Raw genomic sequence first — 22,498 nt, forward strand, 5'->3', positions numbered from 1 at the left:
GTATTTGTTTATCTTAACTGTTTGTATTCATATGAAATTAAGAGAAAACAAAGATCACAAACATATGAAAGAATGGAGAGTACACGAAAAAATACAATCGAGTTAAAACATACCAACAATTTTGGTTAATGAAACTGTATTACATGGAATATCCTATATACTATGCCCAGGACCTGTAGACACTTCAAATTAATATAGTTCAACTTAACAATGTTTTACTGTATATAAAAAAGTATTGTACTATCTAATTATACATAAAACAGTAAATCAAATCTTAAAATTAGTCAACTTTTTAAACTAAATTCAAGAATGATTATAAGAAGTAACATCTATCCTTAAGTGCTTTTTAATACAGAAAAACACAGCATATAAAATAATATGGTATATCTGAATATAGAAGCAAGCTCTTAGATTGATAGAGATAAGAAAATATTTATTTGACAAAAATGAAAGAAAATCAAAAAGAAAACTTATAAAAGGACTGAAAGATAAACAACAAAATTTAGTAACTGATAATCTGATTAGTTTCCATGTTAAATTTTAAATAAATATTAACCATATCAAAATTCAAAAGAATGAAGTTTTAATTTTCAGTAATCCATCTGAATAAAAGACATTCCCCATTTATTTAATAACTTTTGTTTTAAAATTGTTTAATTTATATGTTTTTCCTGTGAGTATTGCAGAGTTTTCTCTATAAAACAGAATAAATATATATATACAGTCAAACCTGTTTTTATGCGGTGAATAAGGACCCCATAAAAAAAGTCTCAGGTAGAAAATAACTCGAAACCATACGAAATAACTAGGAATTGCTTTTTTAACTCCTTGGGCCTTTTTCTGCAACACCTAATGGGGAAAAAAATCCTCTAAGAATTTTAATTTTTATATTAATTAATTATTTCCACTTAAATACGAATCTAACATTAAAAAGTTAAAAATAATCGTTAAATAATGATTTTATTTGATAAATATAGCTGCAGAAAGTGTTATTTCATTTAACAAGGCCAGAAATTTCACACCTGCAGTCTAAAGCTGGAGGGGAGCTAACTTACCGCATCTGTTCAAATATAACATAATATTTATGGTTTTTATGCTATTAAAATAAGAGGGGACGAAATAAACGTGAGAAAAAAATTTTTCTGAATAAAAAATGAAAAAACTTGCTGATGTCATAGAAAACAACCAATAGAGTTTTTAAAAATTTTACAGGAGTCAATTATGTTCCAATTTGATTGAAATTTTCATATACCGCACAAAAAAAATCGCACAGAAAAAGACCGCACAAAAACAGGTTTGACTGTATATGTATAATTCAACCACTTACAATAAACTCTTAAATTAAGATAATTTAAAAAATATTTCACTATTAGCATATCAGCAACTCAAAAAATGTTTATCTACAAATAGTTTTGACTTCTATAAATTATAAGTGGATTTATTTTAATTAAACTCAGAATAAGTCAGCGTAATTATAGTCCAATAATTTGGCAGACTAAGTTAATAATTAGATAGGAAGTAATTTGTCTTGAGATAGGCAGTTAAGTCATCATCTCATGATAATTTTGATAATTATAATAAATTAATTTTAATTCAGAATTATACTGTAAAGGATCACTTTTAACAGAGTAGGGACAAAAGTGACACGACCTTGTAAATTGGCCCCACCTGGTGTTGTATTTGTAAACAGTCGGGGAAACAAAGGGAGTATCGTCTTTGTTTATGGGACTTGTGTGTGGGTGGGCAATGTGTTTGCCGCATGTTAGCTTACTAGAAAAAAAATGTAAACAAGTGATGGACGTTACGGTAAGCTGTTTTGTCGGGAGAAGAGCCAACGTTTTGGAAAGCTTTCGATGAAAGGAAGAATCCTGATTAGTTGGAACTTGTCACCCAAAAACTCTTTAAATAGTAAGAGTGGTGAGAAAAACAGGGAGAAGGCCAAGAGACTGATAATACAGTAGTCTCAGGTACTTGGGTAACCAGCTGAGCGTAAAGAGAGTGTTCTCCTCTGACAACGATCTCAGGGACGGGTAAGTGCGGAGACTGGACAAACCGTATAGTTGAGCCAACTCCACAAGCTGACTGAAGCTTCCCCAGAGTATAATAGTTCCCGAAAGTTAAGCTGACACGTAAGACACAACCTGTTGTTATCTAGTAAATATTATGTTTTCAAGCTTGTATATTCTACTTATTGTAAATAAACTGTAAATAGTGTATAATTTGAGTGTAGAGATGTACTTTTCTACGAACCAACGTAAGAACACTCGAGTCATAGGAACCAACTCGAGACAGATTATCGTAAAGATCTTCACTGATGCAATAGTCTACAGGAGTATCATTGGAGAACTTCACTTACACCCTGACAATTTGGCAGATCCTGATAAGGTGAGTTGACTATATAAACAACAACTCACCTTAAAATGAACACCAATAAAGTGAATTTTGCCGTTGCCCTGGCAAAATGACACTGTCACAAAATTAATGTTCATGTGATAAAGTGAACAAAAATTTTACCAGGATTCATTAAACCAAACTGTAAATTACTTCCATAACCCCAAGACATAACCATATTTCCAATAATGGTTATTTTTTATACTTTTTGGAGTGAACAATAAAAAGTGATACTGTAATGAATGTTTTATTTTGTGTAGAATGGATTTCCTTCTAGTAAGCAAAGATGGGTTCAATCTTCAATTGTATGCAAAAAGTTTATCATCATCACTTTTCTTTAACAAAATACCATAAACAATTTACATACATTTATCATCAACAAATAAAAAGGATGATAAACTTCCAATTGTAGAACAATTCAAACATCTTGTTTTAGTGGACCATTCCACTGTACTCAGAATATAGAGGTTAAAGTTTAAGGCATCTATCCCTTTAAATGGATGCAGTCCTATGCTAGTTTGCATATTGAAGAGTGCATACAGGAATTTCAAAATCATTTAGAACATTAATTTGTTTTCATAAATTTTATTTTATTTTATTTAATAAATTATGCAAGTTGACTATACTAAATAAGTCTATTTACATATATAAATATAGGTGGATCAAATGAAATGGGAGAAATATAGAATTGACATCTATAACTGTTTTGTATTCATAATGAATATAAATAATATGATGAATAAAAATACATATTTTTATATGCATAAAATTACTATTTCAAAAAGAAATTTTCATTCAATAAAATTCTGAAATATCTAAACTTAATACATAATTCATGTTATCAAGATTTGTTCACCATAAATTGCAGCATATAAGTCAACTTTTTAAGCCTGGAAAATTTCTGATGTATGATACCATATTTAGATTTCAGTTCTAGCATACTTTGGATTTCAGCAGTAAATACATACCTTTAGAATATAATTATCAAATCCATAATGATCGTCAACCAATTTCAATGTTCTGGGCGTAACAACGACATGCATATATTTATCTAATATTTCACTGTAGACAATTGTACGAATTAACTGTGGAATCCACCAATGGGCAATCCTTAAAATATAATTTATAACTGATCAATTTACATTCAACTTTAAGAAAGATTTTTATTTATGTTTCTAAAAATGATATTACTATTATGTTTTTCTTATATAAATAACAACCAACCTGATATATTAGAATTTCCAATAATCTGCCTGATTTTTATCATAGCCATAGTTCGTCCTGATAAAAACCTGGCAGTTCATTTGAAAAAAAGACTTTTTTTTTTCAATTTAATAATAATAAAATCATATACTTAAGAAACATTCAAAATCAAGGTAAGAATAAGACATGACATTTCATCATATAAAATATGAATAAGAGAAGATTTTTCTTGTATTGGTTTTGTTCTTTTGGTAAATATTTGCATTACAAATCACAAAAAGTTTCTCTCTACCTATAAAAGTTTATTTCACAAGTATAGAGATTATACAATCCATATCTTTTTCACGTAGTTTGAACCAAAATCGGAATTGGGGTTGATAGTTTAAACTTGCAATCTTTGGGATATTCCAATTTCTCATATCAGTTGTTTTTTACATATAGAGTTTACAATATAAAGTACAGTACATCAATTTTGTACAGTTAAAACAAAACAATTCTCTATTGATATTTTACCTGTCCTAGCAGATAAATAATTTAGATAATTTAATTTATCAAACACAGATTTCTACATCCAAGCATTTCTGAACTAAGTAGTAAATATGCAAAAAAATATTGGTGAAAATACCTCTGTAACATAGCATTGAACTAATCTAACAGGAAAGGTTAAATGCTTTGAATATTACAAGATATTACTAATATTTTTTTACTAATTACATTAAAATATTTGGCTTGAGTTTAATGAAAATTTGAAATTTAAATATTAGATTATGTATTTTCTGACTAATAAGTTAACAAACAGTAAAATATTATGTTGTTAAACTCACTTATAGACACTGATATTGCCACATGCTATAAAATTTGCAATAAGCCAATAATCAGTGCACCATTATTGCTGAACTGATATATTACTGAAAAACTATGACACACTAAAATACCTGTACACTCTGTAGCATCAAGCAACAACCAACATGTACAATCCATAGAACAACAGTAATGAGGATAGTTTTTATAAAACAGAATTATGAATAATAAGTACCATAATATAGCATATTACACAGTGTCTATATTTAAATATTTAGTCTAATTTAAATATCTAATTTAGGTTTTCCACATTTTTTGCATTTTCACACTTGCTAACAATATTGCTCATTACTCAAACACAGTAACCCTGGAGTATACTATGAAAAAAAACAGCACACATCTGAACCTTATAAGAATTTCCAGGATATTTAATGCAAACACAACATTTTCGATCTGCACAGGAGATCGAAATCATCTCCTGTGCAGATCACCTTTCGAACATTTTCGATCTTCAGGTTAGAATGTTTTGAAAACGGAAAGCAGAAAAGTTTGTGTTTGCATTAAATATCCTGGAAATTCTTATAAGGTTCAGATGTGTGCTATTTTTTGTGATTGCTCATTACATATAAAGTTCTTAAATTAATTATTTTATATAATTGAATTATTAAATATTTTTTTCCTCATTTTATAAAAATTTTCTTAATTTTCAATTTATTTTAGTAATAATTTTATTTTATGAACGACCTTACTTTGCATGATAACGATGCTTTTTCTTAAAACCTTTTATAATTCCTTCTCCACCCCAAATACCATTATCGGCATCTTTTGGATAAATAACTGGAATTGGTCTATTTTGAATTCTTTTCCTATATAATAAATAAACAAGATGTTAGAAATGCATTAAAACTTTAAATTTACAAGAAAAAAACAAAATAAACTAACTAAAAACTTATTTTTAAAAAATTTAAAAATAAGTTTTTAGTCAGTTTTCATATTTAGCATAATAATGAATAAATTAATAGTTTATATGGTAAAATACAATATTTAACCAAGTTTTATTTTTATTTGATTAAATAATTATATATTAAATTACAAAAATAAACATAATTTTGCATTTTAAATATATTGGTACAAAAGTATATAATACATAAGAAAAAGTACTAACATTTCTCCAGTTTCTAGATCTTTATACCATTTTCTTGGATCATATTTATAATGAACAGGTGCTGATGGCTTCATGAGTTCTTGGAGAAAGCGTTTATAATGTTCAGGCCAATTCTTAGCATATTTATATCCTCCATTCCAGGGTTTCACAAAATATTCTAGTGAATATTTATAACCAGCATGCCATGGTCTTAGAAATTTTTCCATTTTAAACCTATATAAGTAAAATTTACATAAATGAATTATAATTTTTCATTTATAAAATAACTTTAATCAGAAAAATCTGATAATTTAAATGGGTTTAAAATATTTGTAATTCTTTTGTCCGATGGCTTCTTTAATTTAAAAAAAAATTATTTTAAGATGTAGTTCGCTCAAACATGGACAACCATTAATTTTCTGTGCTTTAGACAATACAATCCTGGCGACCGACCTTCCTTTGTAAGCTACTAGCCGCAAAATGCTAAAAAGTCTTTTAAAAAACACACAAATTTACTGTATATAAAAAATCATAAATGCCAATAATGAGTAAAATCTCCATTAAGTCCAACTGCATTTGAGATATGACACATGACCCCATTTACCTCTCTATCCCTTTGATCTTTAAATGCCAAAACTTAATAGCATCAATGCCCTTTATATACAAGCTACCATGCCAAATTTAATTTCTTAATCATTACCCCATCCTAAGATATTAATGTGCTAAGCAAAATATGGATTGCTTAGTGATGCTTAGCAATTCAGGGAATGTTGTTCAATTGATCCCTATCTTTTAGGTGTGAAATTCAAAGATGATGCACAGTGTGATCAATGATTGACTGCAACTGCTCCCTCATGATGCTTCACACATTGTGTTGTATTAGAGAAGCATCATGTTAAGTCTGCCAATGTTACAACATTATAATGATAAATCATCTTTAAATGGTCCAAGAGCCATTTAAAAAAATATGCACACTCTGGCAATTGATGCCCATCATAGCTGTAGCTGATAAGAATGACATTCACTAGTTGTCTGCATTCCGCTTCTATATACCATATTTACTCACATATAAGACAAGATGTGACTTTAAAGATCAATATAAAGAAAATTAGATTTATTAATGCAATTCTAATTTTATTTCAATTTGGAATTCAATTCAAAAACTTTGCTTTTCCTATTGTTATTCATCTTTACACCTGACAATACACAAGAATGATTGAAATGACCAAGATAAAATACTTTTGTCTTTAAACATCAGTGGGTGAGCATCCGATAAAAAATGCAAATACACGGTTTACAAAAATTATTGCAAAAACACAAAAATTGTTCGCTTGCACATATAGGATGACCTAGGTTTTTGAAGCAGTGGAAAATTACTAAAAACATCTTATATGTGAGTGAATATGGTATATCACATTTTTTTCCTTGAAGTGCCATTTACCCTAGTGGGCAATTCTGGAACTAAAGTTTTTCTTTCAAAATCCTTTTCTGCATCCTTTACAGTGGTGATATTTGAAATAGTTAACAAAGGGTTCGCTTCGCTAGCAGAAAATTTTTCCCTGACAATCATCGACAAACGAAATGGAAGTTTTGGCTAGAAATAAATACAATACCTTTTCTTGCAATACATCTAATAATCAGTGGTGTATTTGGAACATAATGAGCCCTGGGCAAAGACCAGGTAACAATAGTATATTAGTGCTGTCGACCTTTTTTTTTTTTTAAGGCAGAGAAATTTTTCACCCTGAATGGCACTGCTGATAATAGACAGAAGTCATCATCTCTCAAAATACAATATCCTTTTTATTTCGCTGTCCATAGCCCAACGCATCTTCCACAGCCATCTTGTATTATCTTGCACTTGTGAGATTGTGGGATCTCTCTTATGACTGGATCTAGTTTCAAGAACGCTCTTCAATCGATCGCGATTAAACCTCATTTCGGTCAAGATTGAAACGGTTGAGAGAGACCACACCAAGGCATAGTCCCCGACCTTGCTCACAATCTAGATTGAAATGCTCGGTGCGAACGGGGTATAAGGATCTAGTTTAGTAGTGTTACAGAATATAACACGTATATTTTAATATATTTAAAAAAAAAACAAAACCACTGAGAAATGTTCCATGTGTTTAACAAGGTTCGGAAAACTGAAAATTAACAACGGGTTTGGCCGAACCTGTGCGAACCCGCTGAATATCACCACTGATCCTTTGAATAACATGTACACAAGTTTTGGTGTCAATAGGCTTATTGTTTGGAGCTACAGAGTTCTCTGAACAGGACAACTTTAATTATGATCCCCTGTAGAATTGGTAGATACTTTTGAAAAAACAAATCTATCTTTCTAATATCTACATATAATATACAAAATGCTAGCTTTATTCATGCTAGCTAGGTCTTATCTTTCATCTTCAGTCAAATCTTGAGAAATTCAATTAGCAGAAAAGTAGAATTTCTTAGTTTATGGAGTTAGTTAATGATGTTATCAGTGGCATCAACTTATTCAAACTTGTGGAACTTAGGCCCATCCCATAATTTGAACTCAAAGAATAATTTATTTCTTTGTAATTTATACCCATTTGTTTAATAGCATACTTCAACAATATTGTTTTGCCATTTGTTTCATAGAATCATGTGGCTATTTTAAATTGTAAACAAGTCCCATGCTGTAATCTTGAACTTGGAAGAATCCGTAATGAATTTATAAGAAGCAGCACATATGCAACATGACTTGTTAATGATGAGTAATCATTCAGTAGTAGTAGTGATAGTAGTGGTTTTATAATTGTATGGGTTTAGTAAAATATAGTTTTTATGGCAATCCCTACCTCACTATTTTTAAACCCATACAATTCAAATGTTAATATTATGATTTAGTAAGTATGAATTCGAATTTCATGCGAAAATATATTTCTGCGATTAACATGCCGAATAACCAAATAGATAATAAGAAACTCACTTGTATAAAAATCCACTCCTTCCAAATTAAATGTTAAACGGAAAAATGTACGTATAAACACAATTTATATACTTAACAACACATCTCAGACATGCTTCTCAAAAACGCTTTTAACACTCCCTAGCGGAAAAAGTAAATCACATAGATATTCGTTATTATAATTATTCAAAGTATTTATATTAAAGGCTGTGTTATTCTAAAATAAAAATATATATATATTATTTTAATAGAAAATATTACACTAGAACATCGATTATCCGACTTAATTGGGGACTGGGGTTGGTCGGATAACTGAAAGGTCGGATAACCGAAAAGTATGAAAAAATGCATTATTAGTATTCGCATTTTTCACCGGATGCTCGCCCTCTGGTGTTTAAAAACAAAACTATTCTATCTGGGTCGTTTGATTAATTCTTGTGTATTATCAGTAGTAAATATGAATAACAATAGTTTCGAAAAGCAAAGCTTTCTGTTGCGTTCCAAATTGCAATTTCAAAGATTTACGGGAGCCTAATATAAGTTTTCGTCTATTCCCACACGAAAAACAGATGATTATTCGGAAATCGGTCGGATATATTTATGAGCTTCTCCGAATTGTGAAAGAGTGAATTAGACTTAAGAATTGGCAGTTTCCCGATTGTCCAACTTTACACGAACAAGTTATGCTGTCAATTTTAAAAGATATTTTCTTAAAGTTAAAATGCCAGTTATTTTGTATGAGACAGAGTCGGATTTAAGCATTTCGAAGCCTTAAGCTGAATGTAAGTACCCTTACCAACCCTTCACAATTTTAGAAGTCAATCATAAAAAGAAAAAATTAAATCAGACTATCTCTCTGATTCAATACGGTTATTGGAAGAAAAAGCTGTGAGGTTTCACTAGTCTTCTGTTTTATAACTGAATTTAATTAAATTTTTATACCCATTCCTTTAAAAATCTTTTTTAAAATTGGTTTTATCATTATTTTAAAAAAAGACCTTACGTTAATTCTTAAAAAAATTAACGAAATACTACACAAAATAAAAAGTAAAGTATTGTTTGTTGGTTTGCAAAAAAATGTTTATTACAAAATTCGACTTTAATTTTTTTTTTGTTTGTACAAATATTTGAGGCTCCTTGAAAGTCAAAGCCTAAGCAACAATTTACATAGCTTTTTACTTGTAAATCTGGCCCTGATAGGACAATGTCAAAGCTGATGTTTTTAACACAAAGGGCACAAATATGTATAGAACGATCTCGCTCACTTGCTTCGATACCACATAATGACGTATCCCGCTAGCAATAATTGTTCTGCTACTATAAAATTTCTCGATAAACAGCTACGAGCAGCATATATCATTATATCGGGCAGTAATATATGATTAATTTTACATTTACTAGTTACAAGCGACCCAGATAAAGTAGCCATTTTGTAAAAATTCAGCGCCCTCTATAGTTCATGAAAAACGCGAATAGTGTATTAGGCCTGGTTTAAATACTAGCATCCCTTTCAGGGTCGAGCCAGTGCTGCCAGCTAAAACATGCAGAAATTTAACAAAAATAATATTAAAGTAGCCAAGACATAACCAAATATTGTAGCGCCACATCATTAGCGGACATTTGAATTTGCCGACTAGAACGCGGTCGGTTAACCAATAAGTCGGTTAATCGGGGGTCGGATAACGATGCTCTACTGCAGGGATGAGCAACACGCGGCCCGTTAAACATGTTTATGCGGCCCGCCAAGCATGTCTATAATTGAATTTATTTGATCAACTTTCTCCCATCAATATATTGTTATAAAATTAATTATAATAAAATGGTAGTACATACTAAACCGAAACAATTTTTTGTGACGAGTTACTCACTTGTCGGCGACTTGTTCAAACATGCAATACGAACGCGCCGCGTCTCTGCTTGTTTGTGTTTGCTTCTGTCACACAATCAGTCATACTGGTAAGCTGTTAACTAGCAATTTTAGCAATTCTTGTGTTTCTTGAAAGGCGTGAGTACAATATTATTGTCAAAAAGGTAATATTAGAATTTTTTTTTAATTCAAAATTAAGTTTGCCTACAAATTTTTTTAACCTTCAAATTTTTAATCCATAATAGCATGTCGGAAAAGCAAACAAAAAAATGGAAGGTTGCGGATGAGCACAGACATTTTCAAGAAAAGTGGAAATTTGATTTTTTTTCACTTTCGTCAAAGATAAAGCTGTATGCTTAATATGCTCAGAGACTGTGTCGACATTAAAAGAATATAACATAAAAAGGCATTACGATACAAAACATGAACAACGATATAAAAACTTAACAGGACAACTCCGGATAGATAAGTTTAATCAAATGGAAAAAAACTTGGGAAACCAACAGGCTATTTTTAAAAATCAAGCTATTTTTATCAAATACGGCAGTAAAGGCTAGTTTTGTTGTCAGTAGTGATGTAACGAATGGTATATTCAGCCTCAGCCGAATATTCGGCTTGATTAATGCACATACGAAAGTTGGCGTGCAAACTGCATTATGGCAAGGAACGCGCACCCTGCTCTATTTGGCTCGCTGTCACTACGATTTTTTCTTCCAGTAGGTCTAAACTATTTAAATTAATTAATTAAATTATAATTATTAAAGTTAATATGAGATGGAGTCTAACGTCTATCACTAGTGCCAAATTGGTTTATAATTTATGTAAAAGCCATAAATAGCCCAATATGATTCGGCAGTTGTTGGTATTTAGATGTAAGTTATAACTTATAAGTTATTTTATTTGCAATCCATCTTTTTAACTCTTTAAGCACTAAAATTTTGTTTTTACTACGTATTTGTAGACTGAATAGTACCCTAAGGATATATTTTAGTGGGGACATATGGTCTAGTTTCTCCCCAGTTGTGGAACGGTTCAAATATATTATTGGGGGTTTCTATTTGTGATATTTTGTTGCTCTTGTTTTTGTCAATATTTTTAAAATTAACATGATTTCGAATGTTATCTTTTGCATATAATGAGAAATGCTCATTCTTTGCTTTATATTTAAAATAAATTACATATTAGTTACTCGTCTTCTAGAAATAGATAAATAATTCTTTCATTAAATACGATAAGTTTCAATAAAACGTTTTGTAAATCATTTTAAAATATCGTAAAAATATTAAAATATACGCGAATACGAATATGACATAATTAACTAAACAGTAACATCAATGCCCGATACATTCTAACCTACACGCCATCAATGCCATAAGACAGGGGTGGCCAACTTTTGTGTACATAAGATCTACTTTTTATCTGAAAAATGTGTCGCGATCGACTTGTTGTCATAGGCATAGTTTAAGTGGGGCGGGGAGGTGTGAAATACATACTATGTTTATACAATGTGTTTCAGTACGAGGTGCACTCCCGCGAGCTATGGGCAGATAAGCAAAATATATGTTCAAAACTATTTTTTAGTTTTTAAATCACTTACTAAGTTTTCGAGATATAGGCTCATAAAGAAAATAAATTTCCAGACCCAACTTTTGATATTTGCAGCTGCGAGTTCATTCCGTACAGGCAGAACCTAAAAAAATCGATTTTTGGATACTTTTTCAAGATAGATTTTTAGTAACTTAAAATATAATTTAATTTTTTTTATCAATTGCAATGTATAAGTTGTGGTACTATTTGTTCGTAAATATGAAAAAGTTGTTATAAAAATGCACAGTAGCTGGCTGATAATTTGATTACAAGATTTCACTTTCGAGATTTTTTTGGGCCAGGATAATTTATCATGGAAGAATGATATAAGATTTTTAGACTTATTTTTTGCTAATCTGTCAATAATTCACCGGAGTCCACCTCGTACTGGAACACCCTGTATATCTACCTACGTAAAAAGCAACATAATTGTTTAATGGGCCAAAAAACTCACGTCCAAGGGAATTAAAACAACATGAGTAATTATTAACAATATTTATTAATTCAAATTAGCTACAGATAAAAACAGATTTAGAATTTATTTTATTACCTTAACATTAATGGGAGGACTGAGTTCACATGTCTCTAACCAAAAAATCATAATTAGGTGTATATCCTGACAAAGATAATAATAATGAGTCTTCAGTATAGGAATCAGTCAGGACAGAATGTTGTTTAGTCTTCGTTAACTTTAAGTATGAAAATGCCAATTCACACAGGTATGAAGATCCAGAACAAGAATAAAATTAATATAATCGCTACATTTGGTGATACTGGGATATTTTTCTCGGTTGACGTATTTCCAAAAATCCAAAAATATAGAGGTCTGTTGCCGAAAACGCTCACTTATCAAGTAAATAGATAGGTAAGAAACGCCACAATTTAATTTAAAACATAAATAAAAGGTACTTACATTTTAAACAGAAGAAAAATTGAAACTCAACGTTGTCACCGTGGATAAATAATATTGATTAATAATAATAATAATATTGTTAATACTAAAGAAAAGAAGTTACCGTATGACAGTACCAAATATTCAAGCTAAATAGCTATGTTTTCTACGAGTCCAGACAACTGCATGCATATTGTTTTTGCGGGTTACGTTCACGCGTTGCGTTCAGTTACAAGTGTAACACATTAAGTCAAGACATCGGGAGCGACCGACCGAAATTGGCTTCGCGATCGACCGGTCGATCGCGATCGACTTGTTGGCCACCCCTGCCATAAGATATCTGACTAGATAAAGGCTGTAATATTATTTAATTATGAAATAATTTAATACTCGAGTTAGATGCCATTTCTTATTAACTTTAATAATTATAGTTTAATGTTCAGCATTAATAAAAGTTACCAAAATGATTAATTTACTGTGTTTTTGTTATTTCTTACTCCTGTTTTTACGTATTCGGTATTCGGCCGAATAGTGATTTAAATATTCGGTATTCGGCCGAATAGTGATTTAAATATTCGGTATTCGGCCGAATAGTGAAAAATAGGCCGAATAGGCCGAATACCGGGTAGTAACCGAATATTCGTTACATCACTAGTTGTCAGTCAAATATTGGCAAAAAAAATGAAACCCTTTGCGGAGATGATAAAAGAATGTCTGACTGCTATTGCAGAAATAGCATTTCCTGGTAAAATAAATATTATTTCAAACATTAGTTTATCAAGATTCACCATTGCAAGGAGAATTGAAGACTTGTCCGAGAACATAGCAACAACGCTTCGTGAACGCATTGCAAAATTCGAATACTGTTCTTTGGCACTTGATGAGAGTTGCGATATCAGCGATACAGCACAACTGGCTATATTTTTACGTGGTATTGACATCAAATTTAATATTACCGTAGAATTGTGTTCACTGATTCCAATGCAAGGGACTACAACCGGCAAAAACCTGTACGACGAACTAAATTCTGTGTTGGAAAATTTTTCAATTTCATTAGAAAAGATTATTGGTATATCCAGCGCCGGATTAAGCCTCTAGCGGGCCCTAGACAAAATTTAAATTGGGGCCCCATTTAAATAAGTTGCTTCTAAACAAATCTTATATAATGTGACATTAACGTAGGTAGCATGGGTGACACCCAGTGCGGATATCGTGGTGTCACCCCAAGTCACACCGTGGTGTCATCCTTTTTAACTCTTTTATAAAACACTATTGAATTGTAATATCTTCGCACTCGAGCAACTTGAACGCTATATCGAATATGCGATGTCGCGACGTATAAGTTTAGATTTAGAAAATAAATCATAACCATACATCAGTACTACCACAAGAGGCGGTCCTAGGAAGATTTCTAGATGGTGCGAGAGATCTCGTGGCGTACAGTACATTACTTCTGACGCACGGGTGGCTGTTGACTTTTTTTTTTTTTTTTTTTTTTTTTTAGGCAATGGCTGGTCGACTGCAGCTTACTAACCATTGTTAAATACAGCCTTTTCTGTCCTATCGAATTTCTTAAATAATTTTTAACTCGTTTTGAAACACAGAAATCTTCTGCACTGAAGCCGGGCCCCTCTGAATTACGGGCCCTAGACATTTGTCTACTTTGCCTATTCGATAATCCGGCCCTGGGTATATCGACAGATGGAGCACGAGCAATGTCAAGCATGGAGATAGGAGTATCGGGAAGGCTATTTCAAGACATTAAGAGGGTCGCAGGAAGGGAAATATTCGTTAACCACTGCATAATTCACCAGGAAAATTTGTGTGCGAAAAGATTGAGTTTGCCAAATGTCACAGTACCAATAATTAAACTAATCAATTTTATAAAGTCGCGCGCGTTAAATCAACGTGAATTTAAAGAATTCCTGAAAGATTTAGAAACTGAATATGGCGACGTGGTTTTTAATACCGAAGTACGTTGGCTTAGTAGAGGTGCAATGCTAAAAATGCTACAATTGTTCTTGGATATGAAGGGATATGACTTTCCTCATTTTGGTAATAAAGAATGGATGTGCGATTTTGGGTTTATTATCGACATGACTCAGCATCTCAATGATCTTAATGTGGAATTTCAAGGCAAAGGACAGTTTATTCACAATTTGTATGATAAAATTTAGGGCTTTGAGCGCAAATTAAAATTGTGGAAACAGCATCTTTTGCAGAATAATGTGTCTCACTTTCCACATGTAGAAAAAGAAAACGTTACTACTTCTCAAAAATACGCACAATATATAGACATTTTAATCAATGAATTTCAATTACAGTTCCAAATGTTCAAAGCTGAGAAGACAGCGGTTTCCATGAAAATGTTTTCCTCGCCATTTAATATCGATGTGGATACAGTTCCCGAAGACTCAAATGGAAGTGATTGACATGCAGAATAATACCGATTTAAAAAATGTATTTTTCTCAGTAAACATTGTAAGATTCGCCGACTTTAAAGAGGGATACAATTAATCCCGCGTCACTGACACCAGTGTAAGATTTGGACTGGTGAAGACTGGGCTTAAATATCCTGCGTCAGGATGAGCTTAAGGGAACCCGTGTATGTGGGCGGTTGCGAAGGAGGCAAATGATGACAAGTGTTTACATGCGGAAAATCGTTTATTTGGACGAATACATGCTTACATCGGTTAGGTTGTTCCAAATCTCGGCGATTTTCAGAACGTGAGTGTTCGGCAGGTAGAGCTATCCAGTCCCGGGCGGACGAGAAGGGCTGTTGGACGATGGCGATAGTGACGGGCGGTGACGCACTTAAAGTTCCGAGTGACGACACTACACACACTGTCTTAATCCACAAGAGGCATGTCCGTCATTCCGAAAAACTCTTTTTGACCTTGAAGTCCCAGTTTTTATACGTTTTTCTCGTGTACTATCCACCTTACGGATTGGGTCCCTCGTTCCTTTCCTCGCTTTCCGATTGGTCTCCCCTCTGTTTTCAAGCGCAAAACGAGACCATGTCGGGTCGCAGGAAAGGTCCGATTCGAAGTGTCTATTTGACACCCTTTGTCGACTATGCTCCAAGATTGTTGATAGAACCACAACACCTGCACTCATAATTTAATCCGTTGTTTGCAATTGAGGTCATTTTGGAATTTTAACGATCACGTGATATTTTTCTATCTCTCCAATTTTTCCCTTTTTCTGAAATTGTTTTCCTAAGTTCAATTTTTTTCTTTGAATACTTGTGTCAAACTTATACCTCTTTATGAGTGCGTGTGTCAGAGTTCTAGCTTTGGATTAAACATTAACAGGTCGTTTAACACGCGTTGACGTCATCCCGAGACTCGTTGTTTACATTTTTCGTTAGTTGTTTTGATTAAGAGTTTTTTCCCCTCTCTTTCTCTTATATAATTTATCGTTATTTTTTTCACAACAGAATTCTGCATTTTTGCGATTTCGGACCTCGTCTGGGTCCTTACAACATCGAAAATTTTTATAAATCTTATGTGAGCCCTGAGAAATTTCCGCTTTTGAAGAAAAATGCAAAGCAAATGATGTCTCTGTTCGGAAGTACGTATGTTTGCGAACAATTATTTTCAACCATGAAATTAATCAAAAATGACCACCGATGAAGACTGAGTGATGCACGATTAGAAAGCTGCGTACGTGTAGCTACCTCATCAATTCCGGCTGATATTGATCAGCTTGTATTGAAAAAAACAGTGCCAAATTTCTCATTAAACATTTCAAGTAAATTCGTTTTTCTGTTCTTTTCTTGTTTGTTTTTATTTTGCATTAAAATTTGTTTATAAAATCTTTACTTTTTTTAAATTTTATATTTTTTTATTCTAATGTTTATTATAAATAAAGTTTTGTAAATTATTAATAAGTGTTACTTTATGTGCGGCCCGCCAAAAAATTTTAAAATTTAAATTGGCCCGTTGATTAAAAAGGTTGCTCACCCCTGATATAAACTAAATAGATTTACGTAAGAACAGTGGCGTGCCGTCATTGGAAGTGATGGAAGCGTGGCTTCCACCTTCCAATGACATTCCCTTGTATTTTATAAAATATAAATTTTCATATTTTAACATACTTTGAATTAATTAAAATTAATATTTTATTATAACTGCATTATGTATCTTTTACAAATTTCTATACTACATGTGAAAAAAACGATAAGATTGCTGTTGTATATTTGAATAATTCAGTGGCGGAAGGAATGTGGAAACCGGGTCAGTTTCTAATCAGCCAGATTATATAGGCGTTAGCACATGCGGTTTACAGTGCACCAACCTCACCCGGTTTAGCTGGTAGAAGCGACACACGCGTAAAGAGTCCGACTTTATATCCCGGTGCGGTTGTAGACTGTTAGCCAACTGCCTGTCAACTTCCAAGCAGCCAGATTATAGGCATTGGCGCAAGCGCTTTACAGAGCACCAACGTCACGGTTTAGCTGGTAGAAGCGACACACGCGTAAAGAGTCCGACTTTATATCCCGGAGCGGTTGTGGGCTGTTAGCCGCCTGCTAGATATTCGGCCACCCTCGCCCGATTATGTGAATCATGAGCAGACTAGATCAACGGCGGGCAATCCCCGGCCCGCGGGCCAGCTACGGCTCGCGAAAAGTTTCTATCCGGCCGCGAGATCTTTAATAGATTATTAAATTAGAAAAATAACTAATTAATAGTTATTTTTCCAATTCTTTGTAATTTTCGAAAACGATAAGAGAAATAAATGTAGTAATTAACTTTTTATTTATTTATTTCATATTTGCAGACTAAAAAAATTACGAGTCACAAGAAGGCGTCAATTGACTACTACGGCGCGGAAAAAAACGTAAAATTTATTCTGGCCCATGTTATAAAAAAGGTTGCCCACCCTAGACTAGATTTATAACTTAACCCAAACGATAGGAATTTACTGGCATGTTTTTATGATAGTTCTGTATAGTTGACAGGAGTTTTAAAAAAATCCATTAAAATATTTGATATATTTATTCTGCGTTTATTCCGCTCTCCCATCTTATATTACTTACGGATTTCAATGTTAAACCGGCGATATTACGATTTAGTATGTCCCACTGTAAGGGGATCCAGAAAAAACGTGTACAATTCTAGTACAGTGTTAAAAAATTAACTGTTACTTTGGCAGCATCATTTACAAACAAATTTAATGAATGAGACGTACAATGGTGAAAAAAAAGCTCTAGAATTTATTTTTCTTAAATTTACGATTTATGTATTCCGTTGTCATAAAAATTTCTTTCCACTTCTTTCCCAAGACTACAGATATTCAAGTACAAAGTAACCGGTTTCAACTTATTTCTACTTAAGTAGTAGTTAAATAATTAAGCGATTAGGGAATTAGAAACATAAATAAAACCCTGATGAAAGAGCCGAAATTTTACTTAAACAGAAGCTTAACCCAACCAATCTCTTGCCGAGTACAGTGGGGTCTGTTCTCTTCATAATGTTAGATGTAATAAAAACAAAAATTTTTCCAGTTCAATGAGAGTGACCGAAAAGTTGTAAATTTTGGAAATTTCCGTGAACACTCGGTCCTAAAACGAATTAATTAGAAAACGAACGACGGACAATCTGTTAAGTTTGACATATTTAGATTTTTACAGCTATGGTGAGAGACGTTTAAAATCTACAACAGCCCTGTGGCGTCCTTTGAGATATACTAGTGATGCGACAAAAGAGGCATTTGACATTGACCGGTATCGGCACCCTCGGGATTTGGCACGCACACACCTACCAGGACGTCTCCGATTTCATTCATTAGCCACTCGTAGGAAGCTATTTCACTAAGTGGACTGTTTTAAAATTTAAAAAGTAAAGAATATTTTGTTATTTTTATGTACGTTTCTTCACAAAGTTATATTTAATTATAAGTTTCTTTAAAAGTATATTCATACAATTGAAGAATTTTTTGTACTAGGTATGTATATTCATCACACATTTTATTTTACCAAGTAAGTTTTTTTTTAAATAATTTTAATTTTAGCCCTTATATCGTGGCTAGTGATTCAAAAATGTATTTAAAAAAAGTTTTCGTTCAAGACCATGTAATGAAAAATAACATATTATTAAAAGATAAAGACCAATGCCTAAATTAAATATAAATACGTCGACAAAAAATTTCGACATTTTGACGATAAAATTTATGACGAATGACGATTCTTTTGTAAAATTGAAGCAATTTGGAAATCAAAATAGAATAGAATTTAACAATGGTAGACAATATAAAATAAATATTAAAAATTATAACAAGATAATTACGATTAATAGATATATGTAAATTAATAGACGTTATATGTTTTTTCTCAAAGCAAGAATTGACATTTAGAAAACATAAAGAATTTATTGAATCTAATAACAGAGGTAATTATATTGAACTTTCTTATTTAATAAATACGTCAGATAATCTATTAAAAATACATTTAAAGAAGTATACGGTTTTTACTGGCTTATCGAACAAACAAATACGAACGGGCCCTGACGCGCAATTAATTGATTGCCCCTGTAAGTCGGCTTCTTACAGAAACACAGCTTCCATATCATCAAATGTCACGGCACGCCACTGTTATCTCTTAGAGAATACTAATCTGGTTAAATTGGCAATTGCCATTTATCGTCATATATATCAATGTTATTAAACTTGTTTTATTGTTGGAATTAAGCTTACGATACCAAGAAACCATAAACTTTTCCGAAGTTACTCATTCATTGGACAAGAACCATAGTATAGTAGTAACGAAAAGTAAACAGTTTTAAGGTTAAGAGAACGTTTATTTAGTGAAAGTTCAAAGATCGTGTTACGAAGACGATTTGCAGATCACTTTAAAGTGTAGGAAGATAGTCGGTTTTCTCGAATTTATAATGTAATTTATAATCTTAACAGCTTTGTGGTGGCTAATGTAATTTTTAATAAATAGTTTATTGAAAAAAGCAAAATTATTAGAAAAATTAAATTAAATTTTCGTTACTTCCGCTCAGGTCATTTTTAATGAATTAATAATTAATCAACGTTTACGTTTCGTCGTAAGTTTTATGTTCCCATTTAATTTAAATATCCTATACAACCTATTTGCTATTTAGAATTCAATTAAAACGCGATGCTTACAGCTGAAAAGATAAACTATATACTGTATATATATTTTAATCATATATTCTACGTATACTTTTTGGTATCTTCACATTCCTAACGCAAATTTGATATTTTTGTAATCCGTCCTATTCTTCACTTTATAACTAGGTTAAAATACAATATGGCCGCCGGCATATATCTCCGAATAGCGGACCAACTTCTCGATCTCTACGATACTGTATATATTTTCTTCTATAATTTATTTAGAATATGTAGTAGTTGACCAGAAAAAGCGAAAAGCATTCTTCTATCTCCGTGAAGATGCTAATTCGAATCTTATTCAGATTTTTATAAATTTTTATGACATTGTAGATTTGGATGCTCTCACCAGTCTGAAAGAACTCCATGCATTTCAGACTATTCCAAAGTAGGCATAAATGAACACAACTTACAGCACTTATTCTGCTGTTACTCCTCTCAACAAATCCAAATTTAGTTTATAAAATCTTGTTTATTTTAATGATATTTTGCAATTATAATGAATAAAAAGATTGTAAACATTTCTTTTGCAATCATAATTAACTTAAATGAATTAGTGTATTGTTATTTACTTTTTGTTCTTAGTTACATTAAATTTTTGTGATAACCAAACCAGTTATTTAAATTTTAGGGATTATCAAATCAGTTAATATGATATTACCGAAAAGTTTTTTTAGTTTATTTTATATATAAGTTCACAAAAGAATACAAAAATTTTACAATGATTGAATCTTAAACGTATACAACATACCCAAAATGAAAGAGTCCAAAATGCATTTTGGTTCTTCAATTGGTGTTTTTATAGAAAATAAAAAAGTAAAATATACATAAAATTTACATTCAAAGATTTAAATAACCACGAAGACATCTCAATTAAAGAAACTGATGCTATCTCATATGTGCTGTACAATAAATTTCATCTTTTTTCTATTTTTTTTATAATCAATCCAGCCGTGGACAGCTAATTGAGGCCTCTGAAGGATTGACGTAACATTGCACCAGAAAAAGAAAAAAAAATTACTACGGTGTACAGCTTCACAATCAGTTAAATGTGACTATTTTTTTGGTAACTGATTGTAAAGGCAATAACAATGTTTAAATCTCAAAATTTGACAAAACAATTATACATTGTACCACAGATTTTCTATACAAATGCTTGATGCTGTAAAAATCAAATTCAATAAATAAATAAATAATTTTAGTATAATTATTGATATTCAAAATAAAATAAATTTACCTTTTAAAGAAAAGAGACAATAATGATTTACTTTTTTATATTTTTCAACTGAATGAAAAACACAGTTATCGAAAGAAACATGCTACAAGCCTATAGAAAATATAGTGTACAGGATTTGAAATGCGAATAAATTTTAAAAATATTAATTTTTTCAAAGAGAATATAACACAGTAGACACTTATTGTAATCGCAGATGTTATAATCAGAACGAGACATTCCAAAATATAAAATATACTTGCAAAACTTTACTTATTGTAATCAGATTTCGGGCTAATTATCACTAGCTTCAGATAAACAGTTATTTAAAAATCATTTTTTCTATCTTTTACCTTCAATCTGTGGCTGATAAACTGATAAAAATGGAGAATTAAGTTAGTCAATCATTAGCGGGGTTGAGGCCGAAGTTTTCAACGCGAAAACATGTACGTCGGACGTTCGGCGCCGCCTTCCTGTAAACCTAGAAGTTTGACAATGGTGTTTGGAACGTCAGTGGAATCATGCTCGACGTTTCAAACGCTAGTGTCAAACTTCTAGGTTTACAGGAAGGCGGCGCCGAACGTCCGACGTACACGTTTTCGCGTTGAAAACTTCGGCCTCAACCTTGCTGTTGACTTAAAGACGATACTGCAAGAAACAGCGCTGACTGGATCACAATTAGTAAAATGCTCGATTGTTTTTAATGTCTGTTCGAAGACAAGAAAAATCAGGATTTATACTAATTTTATTCTTATTTAATTCCATATTATTATAAGCGAATAAGATTACAATAATCGTATTCTACTGTATTTTTTATAGAAGAAATTTAAAATACCTAAAAGAAATGTTCTCATTTAAAAAATATTTAGTTTAAATAAATGCATAAAAATGCAAAAGAAATTTATAGATATAATAAAAGTATTCTCACTTGGAAAATTACGTATCTGGTTACTAAATACTTATTAAACAAAGTTAAGCCAAACGGGGGAGTACATCTTCTTATCATAAAACACAACTAAGAAAGAAAAGACATTTTTTTAATTAAAGAGGAAGAGAAAATATATTTAACTCTTTTACTTGTAATGAATCAAAAATTACATAGCATTCATTTGCAATTTTTATCTCTATTCAAAAGCGTGCGCAGGAATGCGCCGTGGCACCATCAATTGTTCAATAAATTTAAACATTTATGCAATTATCATAAACATTTCTAAATTATAAAGATAGAAATTTTTTTAAAACATTAGAAAATTGTAAGTACTTACATAAAAACCATCGTTATCAGTTGATGTTGTAATATTATTAAACAAGTTTCTAAAATACTT

General features: G+C 31.5%; 1 protein-coding gene across 1 annotated transcript in view; it reads right to left on the reverse strand.

Annotated features, from left to right (window-relative positions):
• mRpL28 (mitochondrial ribosomal protein L28) overlaps nt 1-8,600 on the reverse strand; it is a 29,786-nt gene extending 21,186 nt beyond the window's left edge. Inside the window, exons 1-4 of the mRNA XM_067273749.1 lie at nt 8,499-8,600; nt 5,561-5,773; nt 5,145-5,261; nt 3,360-3,501 (exon numbers count right to left, since the gene is read on the reverse strand). Coding sequence (XP_067129850.1) covers nt 3,360-3,501; nt 5,145-5,261; nt 5,561-5,766 — 465 coding nt within the window. The 5' untranslated portion in view covers nt 5,767-5,773; nt 8,499-8,600. The remainder of the gene's footprint in view (nt 1-3,359; nt 3,502-5,144; nt 5,262-5,560; nt 5,774-8,498) is intronic.
• Nucleotides 8,601-22,498: the final 13,898 nt, after the last annotated feature.

Source organism: Centruroides vittatus, unplaced genomic scaffold, assembly GCF_030686945.1.
Source record: "Centruroides vittatus isolate TY-2023 unplaced genomic scaffold, ASM3068694v2 contig_487, whole genome shotgun sequence".
Lineage (NCBI taxonomy): Eukaryota > Metazoa > Arthropoda > Arachnida > Scorpiones > Buthidae > Centruroides > Centruroides vittatus.